At 42.5% G+C, this 18,621-nt stretch overlaps 1 protein-coding gene and 1 long non-coding RNA gene across 2 annotated transcripts in view; one reads left to right on the top strand and one right to left on the bottom strand.

The window, feature by feature from the left end:
• The window catches only part of LOC310835983 (four and a half LIM domains protein 1-like), a 60,738-nt gene extending 60,298 nt beyond the window's left edge, over positions 1-440 (bottom strand). The window contains exon 1 of the mRNA XM_083720954.1: positions 365-440. Within this exon, the coding sequence (XP_083577080.1) occupies positions 365-386 (22 nt within the window). The 5' untranslated portion in view covers positions 387-440. The remainder of the gene's footprint in view (positions 1-364) is intronic.
• Positions 1-18,621, top strand: part of LOC310835995 — a 280,516-nt gene that overhangs the window by 114,989 nt on the left and 146,906 nt on the right. The window lies entirely within an intron of this gene.

The following is an 18,621-nucleotide window of genomic DNA, read 5'->3' as shown; positions in this document are numbered from 1 at the left end:
TCCTCTCCTCCCTCTGGTGGTGAGGACACTGGTCCCGACTCCTGGGACTCCCCCTCCCCACTGCGCTCTGGTGGAGACGCTGGTCCTGATCTCCAACTGCTGCTCAGGGACTCCCCGCTGGCCCCTTCCTCCTGGGGCTTCCCCCCTGGAGCCCCCCTCGCTCTGGCCACCGGCGCTCCCTTCTGTGAGTCCTCCGATTCGCTAGAGAGGCTTGTGGAATAACTCTGGCCACTGTCACTGCCTGCGCCCCCCCTCGTACTCCTCCTCCTCACTCTCCATTTGCTCCCCCTCCTGTGTCTCTCCTTCTGAACCCCTGACAGCAATGAAAAGTCATATATATATTTGGGGCGCAGAGGAGGGTTACCTGCGTGCCTGTGATAAGCCATCCTTCAGCGAGGACCAATTCCCAACCAGCCCTACTTTAGGAGCTCAGCTGATAAAGAGCATGTCTCAGTTTGAGAGTTCAGGGAGGCTATTAATATGGGGGCGGGGGCCACCAGGAGATGTCCACACCCCTTTGCCCCAGACTGGTGGCCCTCATACCACAGAAAACACCTTACCATTTTAGGTGATCTCAGGGGAGAAGAATAGGGCACCACCAACAGGATATAAATACCTGCCCAGCTACTTCAGTCTCCGAAAACGTCCAAAACGCTGAGTAGCCCCTGTAGCAATCTGAGCCCTCTCGGTGGGGGTGCATAATTTCGGGAAGTTTTGAACAGCTGTCTTTTAAATTTTTTGTTGGATGCAGCTTGGAGCGGCTGGGAAGAGCCAGCCAGATGGACGGGGCAGAAATGATTAATAATAATAATAATAATAATAATAATAATAATAATAATAATAATAATAATAATAATTATTATTATTATTATTATTATTATTATTATTATTATTATTATTATTATGGTTCAGGCAACTTCGCTGCTGAGCTAATGTGAGTGCCCGTAGGCGGTTGTGTTATATTGGGAAATGAAACATTTGTGGTTTGATTTCTTTTGTAGAGCATTTTGAATGCTGTTTAAATACAGTTTTATTCACAGAATGGGACTCTTTCTGAGAGTCCTGCTTCCAACAAATGTAACCTATGTAAACTAACTCAGGGGTCAGCAAATGTTTTAAGCTGGGGACCACTCCACTGTTCCTCAGACCTTGCGGGGGGCCAGACTAGATTTTGAAAAAAATAAGGAACAAACTCCTATGCCCCACAAATAACCCAGAGATGCGTTTTCAATAAAAGGGCACACATTCTACTAATGTCAAAACACCAGGCAGGCCCCACAAATCACTCAGAGATGCATTTTAAATAAAAACACACATTCTACTCATGTCAAAACACGCTGATTCCCAGACTGTCCGCAGGCCAGATTGAGAAGGCGACTGGGCCGGATTCCGCCCCCGGGGCTTAGTGTGCCTACCCATAAACTAACTGTATAAACTATATAAACTAACTATATAAACTATAGCTCTTTGCAATCTTAATACCTGAAACTGTGTCCCAAGGCATTCAACTTGCTTCCTTGTTTCTCAATATCAGAGGCGTTTGCAAATTTTAGGTGCTGCAAATTATCATTACAGCTGTTATCCCAAATGTGCCCTGCTTCCTTTCGAAGTAGCTTGTACCCAGGCACAGTCACAGCAGCAAAATCAGGGATAAATGAACGTGCAAAGCCAAAAAGGAGAGAAGAGAGGAAACAAGACAAGAGATTAGGCTAAGATGGGAAATTGCTGATAAAGTAGAACAGGTTTCCTCAACCTCAGCCCTCCAAATGTTTTGAGACTTCAATTCCCATCATCCCTGACCACTGGTCCTGCTAGCTAGGGATCATGGGAGTTGTAGGCCAAAAAACATCTGGAGGGCCGAGGTTGAGGAAGCCTGAAGTAGAAGAAGAAGCAAAAAAAGGTTAATATTATGTTACCCATAGGATCAGAAGTTATGTATATGGATTGAGAACTAAGGACCATGTATTATGGCCTCTATGGAAAGGACCATTTGGGACAGTTGGAGGATGGATGGCGGTGAACGGGTTGAGGTTGGATCCTGACCACTCTGGCCAGACAGTGGGTGGGTCTCCACTTGCATCCCAGATGGAGCTGCTCTGGACACAAAATGGACCTGCGCCCCCATGGGTCCAAAATGACCCCCAGGCTGCGCAGCTGGTCCTTCAAAAACAGGCCAAAAACATTTGGAGGGTCGAGGCTGAGGAAGCCTGCTCTTGGCCCTTTTGCTGGGCTGCCTCCCCGTTAAGGAATTTATATGCCGATTCAGTATGAAACATTATACAGAAGTGAAGTTCCAATGCCTTTCTTTGCTTGCTGTTGACTGCAGCTGAATTTCTCTATTTGGTGATTGTGACTAATAGTTCATCCAAGCCCAGGCCCTTTTTAAGCAGCATTGAGTGACAGGAGGAAATATGAGAATGCCACCTTCCATCCGTCCTCCCAGCCACTTCATTTTTATGGCCAGAGCGCTTAGGTTGAGGAAACGCTTCAGAAAACACAACGCTTACTCACCATGCATAGCCACGGTTTGGGCAAATGGAGCTTTCACCTTGATGGAGAGCAACTTATTTTGCGCGAGTTCAACGAAGTGCTCCGAAGGAAACGTTCAAAGGCCAAAGCTCAGAATTGGTTTAGTCTGGATGCACAAATAACAAAATGCAGGGCTGGAGGCAGTAATGTTTCTGAGCACCATCTGCTGGAAATCGCAGGAGGGAACAGGACTCTTGTTCTGAACTAGATAATAATAATAATAATTTATTATTTCCCAGCCATAATGGACGGCTTCCAATGGAAGGTTAGAAATACATTAAAACATCAGTCATTCAAAACTTCCCTAAAGAGGGCTGCCTTCAGATGTCTTCTAAATGTCAGGTAGTTGTTTACCGACATTTTACCGACATGTTTAGCGCCACTACCGAGAAGGCCATCTGCCCAACGGGATATAAAGCAAATTTATTCGGGTGTATATCAGTTCCTGGCTGTGTTTAACTATGATAATTCTTTATACATCATATAAACATAACTCTTTTCACATTATCAAATTAAGCAGAAGCAATTAAAGACCAACATTTTGAACAGGAAATACAAATAGTTCAGTTCTTATATACTTACGTAATGTCCAAATAGAAACTTTTTTTGTGTTTCACGTATGTATTTATGAATACAAGTGTCAGACGCAACAACTTTAGGAAGCGGTACTTGCAGAAAATGTACTTGTTCTTTGTAATGTTCCACATATGCCTTTGCAAAGTAAAGTTATTGTATGCAGGTACCAGATGAAAGAACTTAAGACAAGGATTCCCGGAATAATACCTTGTTTCACCCTGCCGGGCTCTGTCAGCCATACATACTCTAATTAATTAATTAATTAATTAATTAATTTCTACCCCGCCCAACAAAATATTAGAATGCAATAGTCCATCAAACATTAAAAGCTTCCCTAAACAGGGCTGCCTGTAGTTTTTTTTAACAAATTAGGAAATAAAACATATAACACACATATTGAACAATGGATCTACATACCATATTTTCTGTATCAGAGACATGGACCAAGTGACATGGCATATTCCGCAGTAAACAACCAGTAATCCCATGTTTAATTTTGTAGAGAGACACCGCGTTAATTCTAGTTACAGGTGGCAGCAACCTACAGCAAAGTTTGTTTCTCTCTTTAAAAGCAGGCATTTTTTTACCTCTTAAAGCAGGCATCCCCAACTTTTGTCCTTCTAGATGTTTTGGCCTACAACTCCCATGATCCCTAGCTAACAGGACTAGTGGTCAGGGATGATGGGAATTGTAGTCGAAAACATCTGGAGGGCCGAAGGTTGGGGATGCCTATCTTAAAGTGACCCCTTTGAAACCACCATATTCAACATAGATTTTTAAGGTTATCCATTGTATATCAAGATATTAACGATGACTCATAAAAAAACAACTATAATCTATTTCTGTATTTAAACCTGAGGGATGCAAAGAATCAAGCAGGGAAATAAATCTAGTTTCTTTCTGCAGAAGAATGTTTTGGGCTTCTTAGTTGGATTTACCTAATTATAGGTTTGATAGTGTTGTGTATATCAGTAGGGCAGTTCATAAAAAAACCTTTTTTTAAAAAAAAATGCCTGTTCCAAAGGTCTTATCTTACTCTCTTCTTTGGCAATCACTCGTAGCCGAGTAAGATTGTCTTCCATAAACACGGTTTTAACAATGAGTTTGTAAGTGACTGTGGAGGTCAATTCTGGATGCACACATCCTTCCACAGTGGGGACATTGGTTTCCGGGCGGGAGTTGATCACAGTGAGGGTTTGCCAAGCATGCCTTCCTCTTAGCACATTTCTCCCTATCGTCCTGAGTTCGAGTGTCTTCAAAGCCCATGACACCTTTGGTAAAGGCTGTTCTCCAACTGGAGCGCTCGCAGGCCAGTGTTTCCCAGTTGTCAGTGTTTCTACTACATTTTTTTTATATTTGCCTTGAGACAGTCTTTAAACCTTTTTCGTTGACCACCAGCATTACGCTTTCCATTTTTAAGTTTGGAATAGAGTAGTTGCCAGGTCCACTGGCTTTCTTGTTTTTCATTTGGTTAATAGCTGTACACAACTCTCCCAGATTTGGAGATACCGCAAGCTCATCTCTAACTTCTTTTTGTGGAATTTGTGAGAGGACCTCAGCAGCTATGGGGGAGTTGCGGTTAAGGAGATGTTGGTAATGTTCTTTCCAGCGCAGTGCAATAGCTTCTTTATCTTTTAGAAGTTTGATACCGTCTGCTGAACGTAGGGAACATATGCCATGATTTATTGGCCCATAGATGGACTTTGCGGCTTTAAACAAACTCTGTGCATCATGAGTGTCGGCTAAGTGCTGGATCTCTTGAGCTTTTTTTATCCACCAGGTGTTTTTTAGTTCTCTAGTTCTTCTTTGAACCTCAGCCTTAGCGTTGGCATAGGTTTTTTTTCTTAGTGGCACGGTTTCTATCTCTTTGCCAGATCTGAAATGCCTTCCTTTTCTTGTCAATCATGCGTTCAATCTCACTGTCATTCTCATCAAACCAGTCCTGGTGTTTCTTGGTTTGGTATCCAATAGTTTGTTCACAGGCTGCAATAATGGATGTTTTTAGCTTGGTCCAGTGTTCCTCGATGTTATCAGGGAATTCTGAAAGCAGATGGTCCTTAAGAGTTGTTTGGAAGCAATCCCGCTTAATGGGATCTTGAAGGGCTTGAGTGTTCATTTTGCGCCTTGGTTTTCTTCCCTGAAGCCTGCATTGAGGTATAATCTTGATAGCCATTGTGGAGCGTATTAGTTGGTGATCTGTCCAGCAGTCGTCGGTGCTCGTCATAGCTCTGGTAAGGAGCACATCACGTTGATCTTTAGCACGGACAATAACATAGTGTAAGAGGTGCCAATGGTTTGACCAAGGATGCCTCCATGAAATTTTAAATTTATTTTTCTGTCAAAAGAGTGTGTTGGTAATAACAAGGTTGTGCACTGCACATATCGTCAAAAGTAAGATTCCGTTCTGGTTGCTGTTGCCAACTCTTTCTTTCCCAATAGTCCTAGGCCACAGATTGAAATCTCCCCCAACTCTTACATTAAAATCACCCAGGAGGATAATTTTATCTTTCTTAGGAGTCTCTGATAGGACGGTATCCAACTGAGAGTAAATTTTTTCTTTAATGTCTTCATCGGCATCCAGTGTTGGTGCATAAGTGCCTATAATAGTAGCCTGTTGGTTTTGGGTGAGCTTTATTCGAAGGGTTGAGAGCCGCTCATTAATGCCAGTAGGGACTTCTGACAGGAGCTTCACAAGGTCATTTTTTATAGCGAAGCCTACCCCATGTATTTGATGTTCTTGTTCAGATAGACCTTTCCAGAAGAATGTGTAGCCTCCTTTTTCTTCCTTCAATTGTCCCTCGCCTGCTCTTCGAGAGTCTTGAAGCGCTGCAATAGTGATGTTAAAACGTCACAGGTCTCTTGCAATGATGGCAGTTCTGCGTTCAGGACGTTCGCTGTCTGTGTTATCTGACAAAGTCCATATATTCCATGTTCCAAAATTCAATTGTCTTTTACAACCGCTAGGTGGTGACCCCACTGGGTGCGGTAATCCAGTCAGGGAAAAAGGGAGGCAAACTATATTTTGGGCACCTTTTCTAGCCCCTTCCCCTTTTTGGGGTGAGCAGAGTGGATCCTAAATAGGACTGCTCGGTCATGGATACAGCTGCTGAGCTACTCAACTGCCTCATTCCTTGAGTCAGAATGACTGAATCTGTATCCACCGCCCATGTGCCAGTTCATGACTAGGGGCTTCCAGATTTCACGATCCTGCCCCCGTTACCATTTGCCGATTGCCATGGCACTTTGGGGGTTTGGGTTGGGTTTTTGGAAGATGCCTGTGCATGAATTTGTTTTATGTGTGTAGTGTTGGGATACAGCCAAGGAATCAGGGGCAATTGGCAAGCGCCCAGCGGCTCCAACCCACAGGCTGGTGTGCTGGGTGATCTCCAGTCCTTGGATCAGCATGAAACTGTGACCCAAGCTTCAGAAGCCTTCAGAAGCTGGGCACGCACACTCAGCAGAGTAAAACACTGCACAACAGAAGTGGCAGGAGAGGCATATGTGAGCATATTTGCAAACAGTTTTATTCAGCATACTTCAGGACAAAAAGGAAACATGTCTGCTCTCCTTTGTGTCCAAAGCAAGACAGCATAAGCAAAAGCTATACACAAACAGAAGTTCCCAGCAAGCTGTGCTGGAGTGTAAACAGGCAGGTGACACACAACAATCATGCCTATACTTAAGGTGAAACGGAATATTCCAAGTGCATGCTGACCAACACACAGTCTTCGCAGTAGGGCTCTGTTCTGATGGCATGAGGTAGTCACGACAAACTGGTAGATTCCTATCTGCTGCAGCCTTCATCTGCCTTCACAGCCGTTGTAAGTAAAGGGAAGTTTTCCTTCTGCACATATGTTTTCCCTCTGCACATAACTGTTGCATTATAGGGAAGCATTGCATCGTTCTTTCTACACATAACTGTGGCCTTATGGGAAGTCTTGCTATGGGAAGTATTGCTTCTTTTCTCTTGCATTCTGGGAAATCTCGCTTATAATCTTCTCTCTGTTTCTGCACACACTGTACGAACTTGCTCCAAATACCAAGACATTCCCTCATCGCTCCGTTCACCTTAAGTTCATGGTGACTTGTACTCCATGCATAGCTGACCACATCTATAGAACTTGATTATTGTATTCTTTCATGTTATGATCAATCATTAGTAATTGTTTTATGCCATATTAATCTTTAGTTATAATTAATTAGGAGGTTTCATGCTTGTCTAGTCCCAACCTCGTTTCCCAGCCTTTAATCTACCAGTGATTAATGTTCACATGTAATTCCCACCCCTCACATGTAATTCCCGCCTTGCATTTGCATTAACCAATAGGCAATGAGTTTCTTTGTGTTTGTATCAACCAATCAGCCACAAGCACACCTGTGGCAATGTTTGTAATATTCAATAAAAGAGAGTTCCCGGGGTTTTCCCGGCAGACGCCTCTCACATGACACCTACTACTCGTCTCCCGTGATTTTCATTCCTACATCTGGTGACCCCGACGTGCCAGATCCCTTACGCAGCCTAGCCCCTGTACTTCACTCGACTGGAAAAGTCTCAGCGCGCTTACTTCGTGAGTATGGGGGGCGATTTGACTCGAATGCAGAAAGAGCATGCCAGGGAACTTTTTTCTCTAGTTAGGCAGAGTGTTGTGGGTGTTAATGTTTCCTTAAAAGAAATTGAACAATTGCTTTGTGAGATCGCTTGCCAATATCCTTCCTACCCCGAGAAGGGCTCTCTGGAGGTGGGGACTTGGCAAAAGATCGGGAAGACCCTCTTTGCAGAACCGAGGGCTCCAATTCATTGTCTGCTCACCTGGCAGAAATGTGCAGAGGCCGTTGCAAAGTCTGGACCTCAGGTCCCCCAGGCGTCTCCTTCGGCCCCTGCTCTCCTGCCTGCAGCAGACAATCCCCCCCCTTATCCCCCTTATCCACAGCTTCTGCCTCCTTCTCCTTCGCAGCCCGGCCAACCCCCCCCCCCCTGCTTCTCACTCATCTCAACCTGCTTCCACCCCCCCATCCCCCTCCCCTCCTCCTTTGCCTGCTCCTGCTGGAGCCGTGCGTGCTGCACTTTCTCAGGCAAGACAGAAAGAAGCAGTCACCAGGCAGGTTGATAATACTACAGCCCAGAATGAATTGATGAAAAAAATGGTTTTTGAAAATGCAAACACTGACTGTAAGAAGGCTTTGCAGTCAATCATTAACCGTCCTAAATACGATCTGGCTCAGATGATTCAATCCTGTGCGGAAATTGGCAGCCAGAGCCATGCCATGTCCTTGCTTGCCGGAGCCAATCCAAATTTGGCAGCCAACCAAATGCTTTTATCTGCTGCTCAATATGTAGTTTTTGAAAGTGAATTTAAGCATAGCGCAGTAGCCCTGTCCCGTTGGATGCCCTTACTGTGTTTACTAATGGAGCCCCCTCCAGGGGGGTCGTTGCAGGGCAACAAAATGATAAATGGCACAGCCTCTACACTCTTCCACAGAAGTCTGCCCAGCATTCTGAGCTGGCAGCTGCTGTTAAAGTTTTGCATCATTCCTCCACGCAGCCAATTCCATGACCCCATACGTGGCTTCCTTTAATGTTACTTGTGCCCGTATGGTGAACTGCACAAAAACCAACTGTGTGAAAATGGGCAAGGATAATTTCAATTGCTCTGATTATGTAAATATTTCATATATATATAAATACACAGAGCTGCCTGACGGCTGGTTTTGGTCGTGTCCAGGCTTTACGTTTAATTACATTCCTGCAAACATCAGCCATGGCACACCTTGCTGCTTAAGCCGTATGTCTATTATTTTACCAAAAAAGCATCATTTATCCCGCTCTCGATATCGACGCGCTATAGAATTGAATAATGATTGTGATGATTCTGTCTCTCTCCCTAGCAGATCTGAATATATTTCTCTAGCTGTCTCTCTTCTAGGAGTCCCTGGACTGGCTGTCCGGAATAGCAGGAATATTAACTCTTTAGCTTGCTCCGCAGCAAAGGCTCTGAACTTTACATCACAAGCCCTTCATCTTTTGAATAAAGAGCAGAGTGAACTCCAGCATGGCGTCCTGCAGAACCGCGCTGCTATCGATTATCTATTGATGCTCCATCATTACGGATGCGAACAAGTTGAAAACATGTGCTGCTTTAATATCACTGACAATTCTAAGGCCATTCAAAAACAAATCTCTCATTTGCAAAATCTCACACATCACATCAAACAGGATGTTGGTTTTCCTGCTTTCTGGGATTCTTTCACCCAGTGGTTTACCGCTTGGCTGCCAAACTTTACTTGGCTTCGTAGTCTTTTTCAATATGCCATTGTTATTATATGTATATTAATTTTGTTTTGCTGCTTCCTCCAATGCATTCCTGGCCTCATAAGTCTTTTCTCTCGGCTTCTCTCTCCCCCTCAGCCACCCAATAAAATCCTTGCTGCTTATTTTGCAAAATGGCAACACCAACAGTAAACCAAAGGGGAGATGTGGGCAGATTTATTTCGAGCATGCGTTGGCAAACCACGTATCTCGTAGTATTTTTTGTCCCATCCTCCCTGGCGAACTTATTTTGGGCATTCGCTGGCACACCACTAATCCCGAAATATTTTTGCCTTATTTACCCAGTACGCCTCGCAAAAAAGAAAAGAAAGGGGGAGATAAAGGGAAGTTTTCCTTCTGCACATATGTTTTCCCTCTGCACATAACTGTTGCATTATAGGGAAGCATTGCATCGTTCTTTCTACACATAACTGTGGCCTTATGGGAAGTCTTGCTATGGGAAGTATTGCTTCTTTTCTCTTGCATTCTGGGAAATCTCGCTTATAATCTTCTCTCTGTTTCTGCACACACTGTACGAACTTGCTCCAAATACCAAGACATTCCCTCATCGCTCCGTTCACCTTAAGTTCATGGTGACTTGTACTCCATGCATAGCTGACCACATCTATAGAACTTGATTATTGTATTCTTTCATGTTATGATCAATCATTAGTAATTGTTTTATGCCATATTAATCTTTAGTTATAATTAATTAGGAGGTTTCATGCTTGTCTAGTCCCAACCTCGTTTCCCAGCCTTTAATCTACCAGTGATTAATGTTCACATGTAATTCCCACCCCTCACATGTAATTCCCGCCTTACATTTGCATTAACCAATAGGCAATGAGTTTCTTTGTGTTTGTATCAACCAATCAGCAACAAGCACACCTGTGGCAATGTTTGTAATATTCAATAAAAGAGAGTTCCCGGGGTTTTCCCGGCAGACGCCTCTCACATGACACCTACTACTCGTCTCCCGTGATTTTCATTCCTACATGTAAGATACCGCTTGTTAGCATCCGCCTATTCTGCCGTTGAGGACTTCTTGGATCATTCTTTGTCTATCTCCTTCCCTTTGACCTTACTGCCTTGGGTGACCCTGTTGGGAGTACGAGATTCCTGATGGCTTCGCTCACAAGGGTCATAGAAACATGCAAGCCCACTCACCACGACAAGGTGATGATCCACAATATACATACATGTTATTTGTCAGTCACTATTGCACAGTCTTATTATCTGGAAATCAGTTGTGTTGCATTGCATTCTGCAAATAAGATCTCTCTTAGATATACCCAGGAAATATTAATAGCAGAGACAATAACAAGAGGATAGCCAGTTACAAGCTTGACTCTTGTAGCTATAAGCAGCTTCATTTGCTATAGGATACATCCTTTAGGCAAGGGATAGCCAACTTTTTTACACCAGTGGGCACATTTCGATTTTTGAGAGAGTGCTGTGGCTGCTAGTCATAACATGATTGCCATGGGGGACATGGCATAAATTAGAGGGGGAAACAAAAGGCAAGCTATGGAGATTTCAAGGACTGGAAAATAAGACTTAAGCTAGAAAAGTGAACTAAAGTGGGAGGAGAAAAGAGCAACTCTTTAGGATGCAAGGGATTCCTAATGCTTGGTGTCCAAATAGCTTACTTATCAATCACAGCTCTGACTTTGCCCTTTGGCTAAAAACACTGACAGATGGGAGCTCATTTCACATATGTAAATTGCTTAGAATGGTACCTGCACATTTGCTTCACAACTTTCTTTCTAGGAGGACTAGAGATTTACCCTTTTTTCTTTTCTTTTTTTTAAATTTCATGCATATCAGTTAATATCTTGACCTTGCTCCACTGAATTGAAATTTCAGACTTCACAACATAGGAAAACGGCCAACTAAACAGCTATTTTTGTGGAGCAGGGTAAAGATATTAACTGATATGCATGAAATTTCAGATATTGCTATATATTGTTTTTTTCACTCTATAAGACGCACCAGACCACAAGACACACCTAGTTTTTGGAGGAGGACAACAAGAAAAAAAAAATTCTGAATCTCAGAAGCCAGAACAGCAAGAGGGATCACTGCGCAGTGAAAGCAGCAATCCCTCTTGCTGTTCTGGCTTCTGGGATAGCTGCGCAGCCTGCATTCACTCCATAACACACACACACATTTTGCCTTACTTTTTAGGAGGGAAAAAGTGAGTCTTATAGAGCAAAAAATACGGTAATCCCTTGCCAAGAAAATTCCCTGCCAAGAAAACTCCATGAACAAAGACAACAAGCATAGAAAAGTTATGACCCTGGAAGATGAGCCCCTCAGGTTGGAAGACGTCCAACATGCTACTGAGGAAGAGCAGAGGACAAGTACAAGTAGATTCAGAGCTGATGAAGCAGCTGAACCAAAGCCGAAAGGTCGCTAAGTTGTGGATATGCCTGGAAGTGAAAGGAAAGTCCAATGCTGTAAAGAAAAATATTGCATAGGAACCTGGAATGTAAGAACCATGAACCTTGATAAATTGGATGTCATCAAAAATGAGACGGCAAGAATAAATATTGGCATCCTGGGCATCAGTGAACTAAAATGGACAGGAATGGGCAAATTCAGTTCAGATGACCATCATATCTACTACTGTGGGTGTTATGTATGCCGGCGTGGTTGCTCGAGAGCAAACAGGCAAGACTCCCCGTTGGTCTTTTCAAGGCTTTATTATCTGTCCAAAACGTTCACAATGCAGATCAACTCAATTCCATGTCTGCTCACTCGCTTGCAGAATCTGGGAGTGGGCGGTCCTTAAACTTTCCCCAGCAGAGTAGTCTTTTGACCCCCCCCATGCCTCCCCTCTCTGTGTGTAAACCAACTGTGCAAAGAGGGCGTGGGCAGAGGGGGACCTGCCTCCCCCCCCCCTGCTTTGTTCATGCCAGTGCTGTGTCTCTCCCTTGCATCATCCGAGCCCTGCATCCCTTCCCCACTGGAGGCGTGGCTTCCCTCCTCTGCAGAGGTAGTGCTGCTTCTCACGGTCTTTGGAGGCTCCCTGTAACCTAACTGCCCTTCCACCTTTTGCCTCTGAGCTGATGGCAGTTCCCTGACAGTGGGCAAGAATCCCGTAAAAGAAATGGAGTGGCCCTCATAGTCAAACTGAAATTGACCAATTCTATGAAGACTTACAACACCTTATAGAAATGACACCAAAGAAGGATGTTCTTCTCATTATAGGGGATTGGAATGCTAAAGTAGGGAATAAAGAGATAAAAGGAACAACTGGCAAGTTTAGCCTTGGTGTTCAAAACAAAGCAGGGCAAAGGCTAATAGAGTTCTGCCAAGAGAACAAGCCGGTCATCACAAACACTCTTTTCCAACAACACAAGAGACGACTCTACACATGGACATCACCAGATGGGCAGCATCGAAATCAGATTGATTATATTCTCTGCAGCCAAAGATGGAGAAGCTCTATACAGTCAGCAAAAACAAGACCTGGAGCTCACTGTGGCTCAGATCATCAGCTTCTTATAGCAAAATTCAAGCTTAAATTGAAGAAAGTAGGAAAAACCACTGGGCCGGTAAGATACAATCTAAATCAAATCCCCTATGAATACACAGTGGAAGTGAGGAACAGGTTTAAGGATTTAGATTTCCTGGACAGAGTGTCTCAAGAACTATGGATTTAGGCTGGTAACATTATACAGGAGGCAGCAATGAAAACCATCCCAATGAAAAGGAAATGCAAGAAAGCAAAGTGGCTGCCCAACGAGGCCTTACAAATAGCGGGGGAGAGAAGGCAAGCAAAATGTGAGGGAGATACTAAAAGATACAGGAAACTGAATGCAGATTTCCAAAAAATAGCAAGGAGAGACAAGAAGGCCTTTTTAAACGAGCAATGCAAAGAAATAGAGGAAAACAATAGAATGGGAAAAACCAGAGATCTGTTCAAGAAAATTGGAGATATGAAAGGAACATTTCGTACAAAGATTACCATAATAAAAGACAAAAGTGGAAAGGACCTAACAGAAGCAGAAGACAAGAATAGGTGACAAGAATACACAGAGGAATTATACCAGAAAGATATGGATGTCTTGTACACCCCAGGTAGTGTGGTTGCTGACCTTGAGCCAGACATCCTGGAGAGTGAAGTCAAATGGGCCTTAGAAAGCACTGCTAATAACAAGGCCAGTGGAAGTGATGATATTCCAGCTGAACTATTTAAAATTTTAAAAGATGATGCTGTTAAGGTGCTACACTCAATATGCCAGCAAATTTGGAAAACTCAGCAGTGGCCAGAGGATTGGAGATCAGTCTACATCCCAATCCCAAAGAAGGGCAGTGCCAAAGAATGCTCCAACTACCGCACAATTGCACTAATTTCACATGCTAACAAAGTTATGCTTAAAATTCTACAAGGAAGGCTCAAGCAGTATGTGGACTGAGAACTCCCAGAAGTGCAAGCTGGATTTCGAAGGGGCAGAGGAACCAGAGATTGCAAACATGCGCTGGATTATGGAGAAAGCTAGAGAGTTCCAGAAAGACATCTACTTCTGCTTCATTGACTATGCAAAAGCCTTTGACTGTGTCAACCACAGCAAACTATGGCAAGTTCTTAAAGAAATGGGAGCGCCTGATCACCTCATCTGTCTGCTGAGCAATCTCTATGTGGGACAAGAAGCTACAGTTAGAACTGGATATGGAACAACTGATTGGTTCAAAATTGGGAAAGGAGTACGACAAGGCTGTATATTGTCTCCCTGCTTATTTAACTTATATGCAGAATTCATCATGCGAAAGGCTGGGCTGGATGAATCCCAAGATTGCCGGAATTAAGATTGCCGGAAGAAATATCAAGAACCTCAGATATGCAGATGACACAACCTTGATGGCAGAAAGTGAGGAGGAATTAAAGAACCTTTTAATGAGGGTGAAAGAGGAGAGCGCAAAATATGGTCTGATGCTCAACATCAAAAAAACCAAGATCATGGCCACTGGTCCCATCACCTCCTGGCAAATAGAAGGGGAAGAAATGGAGGCAGTGAGAGATTTTACTTTCTTGGGCTCCATGATCAGTGCAGATGGTGACAGCAGTCACGAAATTAAAAGACGCCTGCTCCTTGGGAGAAAAGCAATGACAAACCTAGACAGCATCTTAAAAAGCAGAGACATCACCTTGCCAAGAAAGATCCGTATAGTTCAAGCTATGGTTTTCCCAGTAGTGATGTATGGAAGTGAGAGCTGGACCATAAAGAATGCTGATCGCCAAAGAATTGATGCTTTTGAATTATGGTGCTGGAGGAGACTCTTGAGAGTCCCATGGACTGCAAGAAGAACAAACCTATCCATTCTGGTTTTTTTTTTAAATAAATATTTATTAAGGTTTTTGAATACAAATGCATAAATAATAAACAACATTATTTATATCATAACATAATTTCATCACTTCTTTGGACTCCCTCATGTCTCCCGCTCTCACTTACATCTTTAAAAAAGGTTTTTCCAAGCAAATTACCATCTTGTTTACAATCTTATATCCGCTCATTTAAATAGGATCTAGCAGTTCTCCAAAAGATTTATATTTTCCTTAATCTCACTTATCGTCAAGTTCGGATCTAATTCAGTGGTGGGCAATTATTTGTGATCTAGCATCCTTCTTAACATTCAACCAAATTACAATATTTTTGTAAATAAATCTTAAATTTCTTCCAGTCTTCTTCAACCCTCTCTTCTCCCAGGTCCCGGATTCTGCCAGTCATCTCGGCCAGTTGCATATAGTCCATCAGCTGCATCTGCCACTCTTCCAGTGTGGGTAGATCTTGAGTTTTCCAACTCTTGGCGATGAGTATCCTTGCTGCCGTTGTTGCATACATAAAGAATGTTCGGTCCTTCTTTAACACCTTCTGGCCGACAATGCCCAGAAGGAAGGCCTCTGGTTTCTTAGTAAAGGTATACTTGAACACCTTTTTCAACTCATTGTATATCATTTCCCAGAAGGCCTTCACTTTAGGGCAGGTCCACCAGAGGTGAAAGAATGTTCCTTCATTTTCTTTACATTTCCAGCATTTATTATCAGACAAATGGTATATTTTGGCAAGTTTAACTGGGGTCATGTACCATCTATATATCATTTTCATTACATTTTCCTTCAGAGCATTACATGCAGTGAAGTTCAGCCCAGTGGTCCACAACCTTTCCCAGTCCTCAAACATAATGTTATGCCCAATGTCCTGAGCCCACTTTATCATAGCCGATTTAACCATTTCGTCTTGTGTATTCCATTTTAACAGCAGGTTATACATTCTTGATAATACCTTAGTCTTTGGTTCTAACAATTCTGTTTCCAACTTCGATTTCTCCACCTGGAACCCTAACTTTTTATCATTTTTAAAGACTTCTTTAATCTGAGCGTAATGTAACCAGTCTCGCACTTTATCCTTCATTTTCTCCAAACTCTGCAATTTCCAATTGTCTCCATCTTTTTCTAATATTTCCCAATATTTTGGCCATTTGGCCTCCATATTGGGTCTTTTTCGGGCCTTAGCTTCCAGAGGTGAAAGCCACCTCGGAGTTTTATTTTCCAATAAGTCTTTGTATTTTGTCCAGACATTAAATACTGCTTTCCTGACAATATGGTTCTTAAAGGCCTTATTGCTCTTAACCTTATCATACCATAAGTATGCATGCCAACCAAAAGCATTATTAAAACCTTCCAAGTCCAGTACATCAGTGTCTTCGAGAAGTAGCCAGTCTTTTAGCCAGCAGAAAGCTGCGGCTTCATAGTACAGCTTTAAGTCTGGCAGGGCAAAGCCCCCTCTTTCTTTCGCATCAGTTAATATCTTAAACTTAATTCTGGGCTTTTTGCCCTGCCAGACAAATTTAGAGATGTCTCTCTGCCACTTCCGGAAGCACTCCGTCTTGTCCACAATCTGTAATGTTTGGAACAAAAACAACATTTTTGGCAATACATTCATCTTAATAGCAGCAATTCGGCCTAACAGAGAAAGCTTCAATTTTGTCCAACTGTCCAAGTCTCTCTTAATTTCAGACCAACATTTTTCATAGTTGTCCTTAAACAGACTCAGATTTTTTGCTGTAATGTTTACCCCTAGGTACTTTACTTTTTTAACCACAGTTAGTTCTGTTTCTCTCTGAAACCGTTCTGACTCTGTATCTGTCAAATTTTTCCCCAACACCTTGGTTTTCTGTTTATTTAATTTAAATCCCGCTACCCGACCAAAGTCTTGTATCAGTTGCAATACTCTTTTTGTACTAGATTCTGGCTCCTGCAAAGTCAAAACTAGGTCATCTGCAAAAGCTTTAAGTTTATATTGTTTCGCTCCGACCTGGATCCCTTCCACCAACCGGTCCCCTCTGATCATATTCAAGAGCACCTCCAGAACCGATATAAATAGCAGAGGGGAAATCGGGCAGCCTTGTCGTGTTCCTTTTTCAATTTTAAACTCTTCTGTAACCACATTGTTAACTATCAATTTAGCCTTTTGTTCTGAATATATTGCATCAATCCCATTCTCAAAACCCCGTCCCACTCCCATTTCTTTTAGATTTCCCTTCATAAATTTCCAAGAGATATTATCAAAGGCCTTCTCCGCATCTATAAAAATTAACACTGCTTTTGTATTTATGTCTGTTTGCAAAAGTTCCAAGATGTCAATAATGTTCCTTGTATTAGCAAACATGTGTCTACCTGGGAGAAAGCCTGCCTGGTCTTTATGAATTACTTCATTTAAAACTCTTTTAAGTCTGCTTGCCAAAACATCTGCAAATATTTTGTAATCCACATTTAAAAGGGAGATGGGACGATAGTTCTTGAGTTGTGTCTTTTCAGTTTCCGATTTTGGTATCAATGTGATGAAAGCTTCCTTCCACGATTCCGGCGCCCTCTTCCCCTCCATGATTTCGTTGCTGACCTCCATCATTGGTTGAATCAGATAGTCTTTTAATGTGTTATAGTACTTGGAGGTCAGGCCGTCTGGCCCTGGAGATTTGCCCAGTTGCATGTTCTGAATGGCTTTTTCAATCTCTTGACATGTTATTTTGCTGTTCAGGAGTGATCTATTTTCTTGTGACAATTTTTTAAGTCCCTTTTTCTCCAAAAATTGTTTAATCTCAACCTCGTCCTGCGGCCCTTGAGTATATAATTTTTTAAAGTATTTCTGGAAGCACTTTCTGATCTCCGTGGGGTTCTGAATGTTTCTTCCTTCAGTTTCCAGATTTGTAACTGTATTTAATTTTTGTCTCTTCTTTAACTGCCAAGCTAGCAGTTTCCCACATTTATTTGCCGATTCAAAAGTTTTTTGTTTCATTAATTTAATCTTCCACTCTATTTCCTGATTTATCAATTTGGAATATTGTGCTTGATGGAGTTTGATTTCTCTCAAAATCGGCTGTGACTTCGGATTTAATCTTAACTTCTTCTCTAATTCTTTTATTTTCTCCAAAATCTTGTCTTTTCTGTCATTTTGTATCCTTTTCTTTACAGCATTCTGTTGTATCAAGAACCCCCTCATCACAGCTTTACTTGCATCCCAAATGGTTCTTTTTTCCACCGTAGTGTTCATATTTATCTCAAAGTAGTCCTTCAAAGCTTTCTGGGCCTTCTTAATCTCCTGATCTGTAAACAAATTGTCATTCATCTTCCATCTAAAGGAGCCGGTTGGTAATAGTGTCATGTCCATTTTCAGTGCGTTATGGTCGGAGCATGTCTTTGGGCAGATTTCCACCTTTCTGACCTTGGGTGCCAGACCTCTAGTTATCCATATTTGGTCGATTCTTGTCCAAGTCAGCTGGGCTTCAGAGAAAAATGTTCCTTCTTTTCCCAAGGGGTTCTTCGTTCTCCAGATATCAATCCAGTCCATATTGTCTGTCAGTTCAAAAAAGGTCTTTGGTAGTCTGCCGTCTTTTGTAACATTTTGGCTTTGTGATTTATCCATGTTGGTTGATACGACCCCGTTCATGTCTCCCATCATAATGATGTTGTCATAGTCCAGATAGTCCAGCATGATCTCATGCAACTTCTTGTAAAATTTCCCTTCATTTGGTGCATAAATTCCTAATATCAGAATCTTCTCTCCTTGATGTTGTATTTCGATTGCCAGAATTCTTCCATGTTCATCTTTAAATAAAAATTTAGGTGACAGGCTCTCTTTTGCATATATCACCACGCCTCTCTTCTTTACTATGTCTGAAGATATAAATTCCTGACCAAG

This window comes from Podarcis gaigeae (genome assembly GCF_964106915.1).
Source record: "Podarcis gaigeae genome assembly, chromosome: W".
NCBI classification, from domain to species: Eukaryota; Metazoa; Chordata; class Lepidosauria; order Squamata; family Lacertidae; genus Podarcis; species Podarcis gaigeae.
Note: the sequence above shows the minus strand (reverse complement) of the source record. Positions and strands in the feature narration are given on the sequence as shown.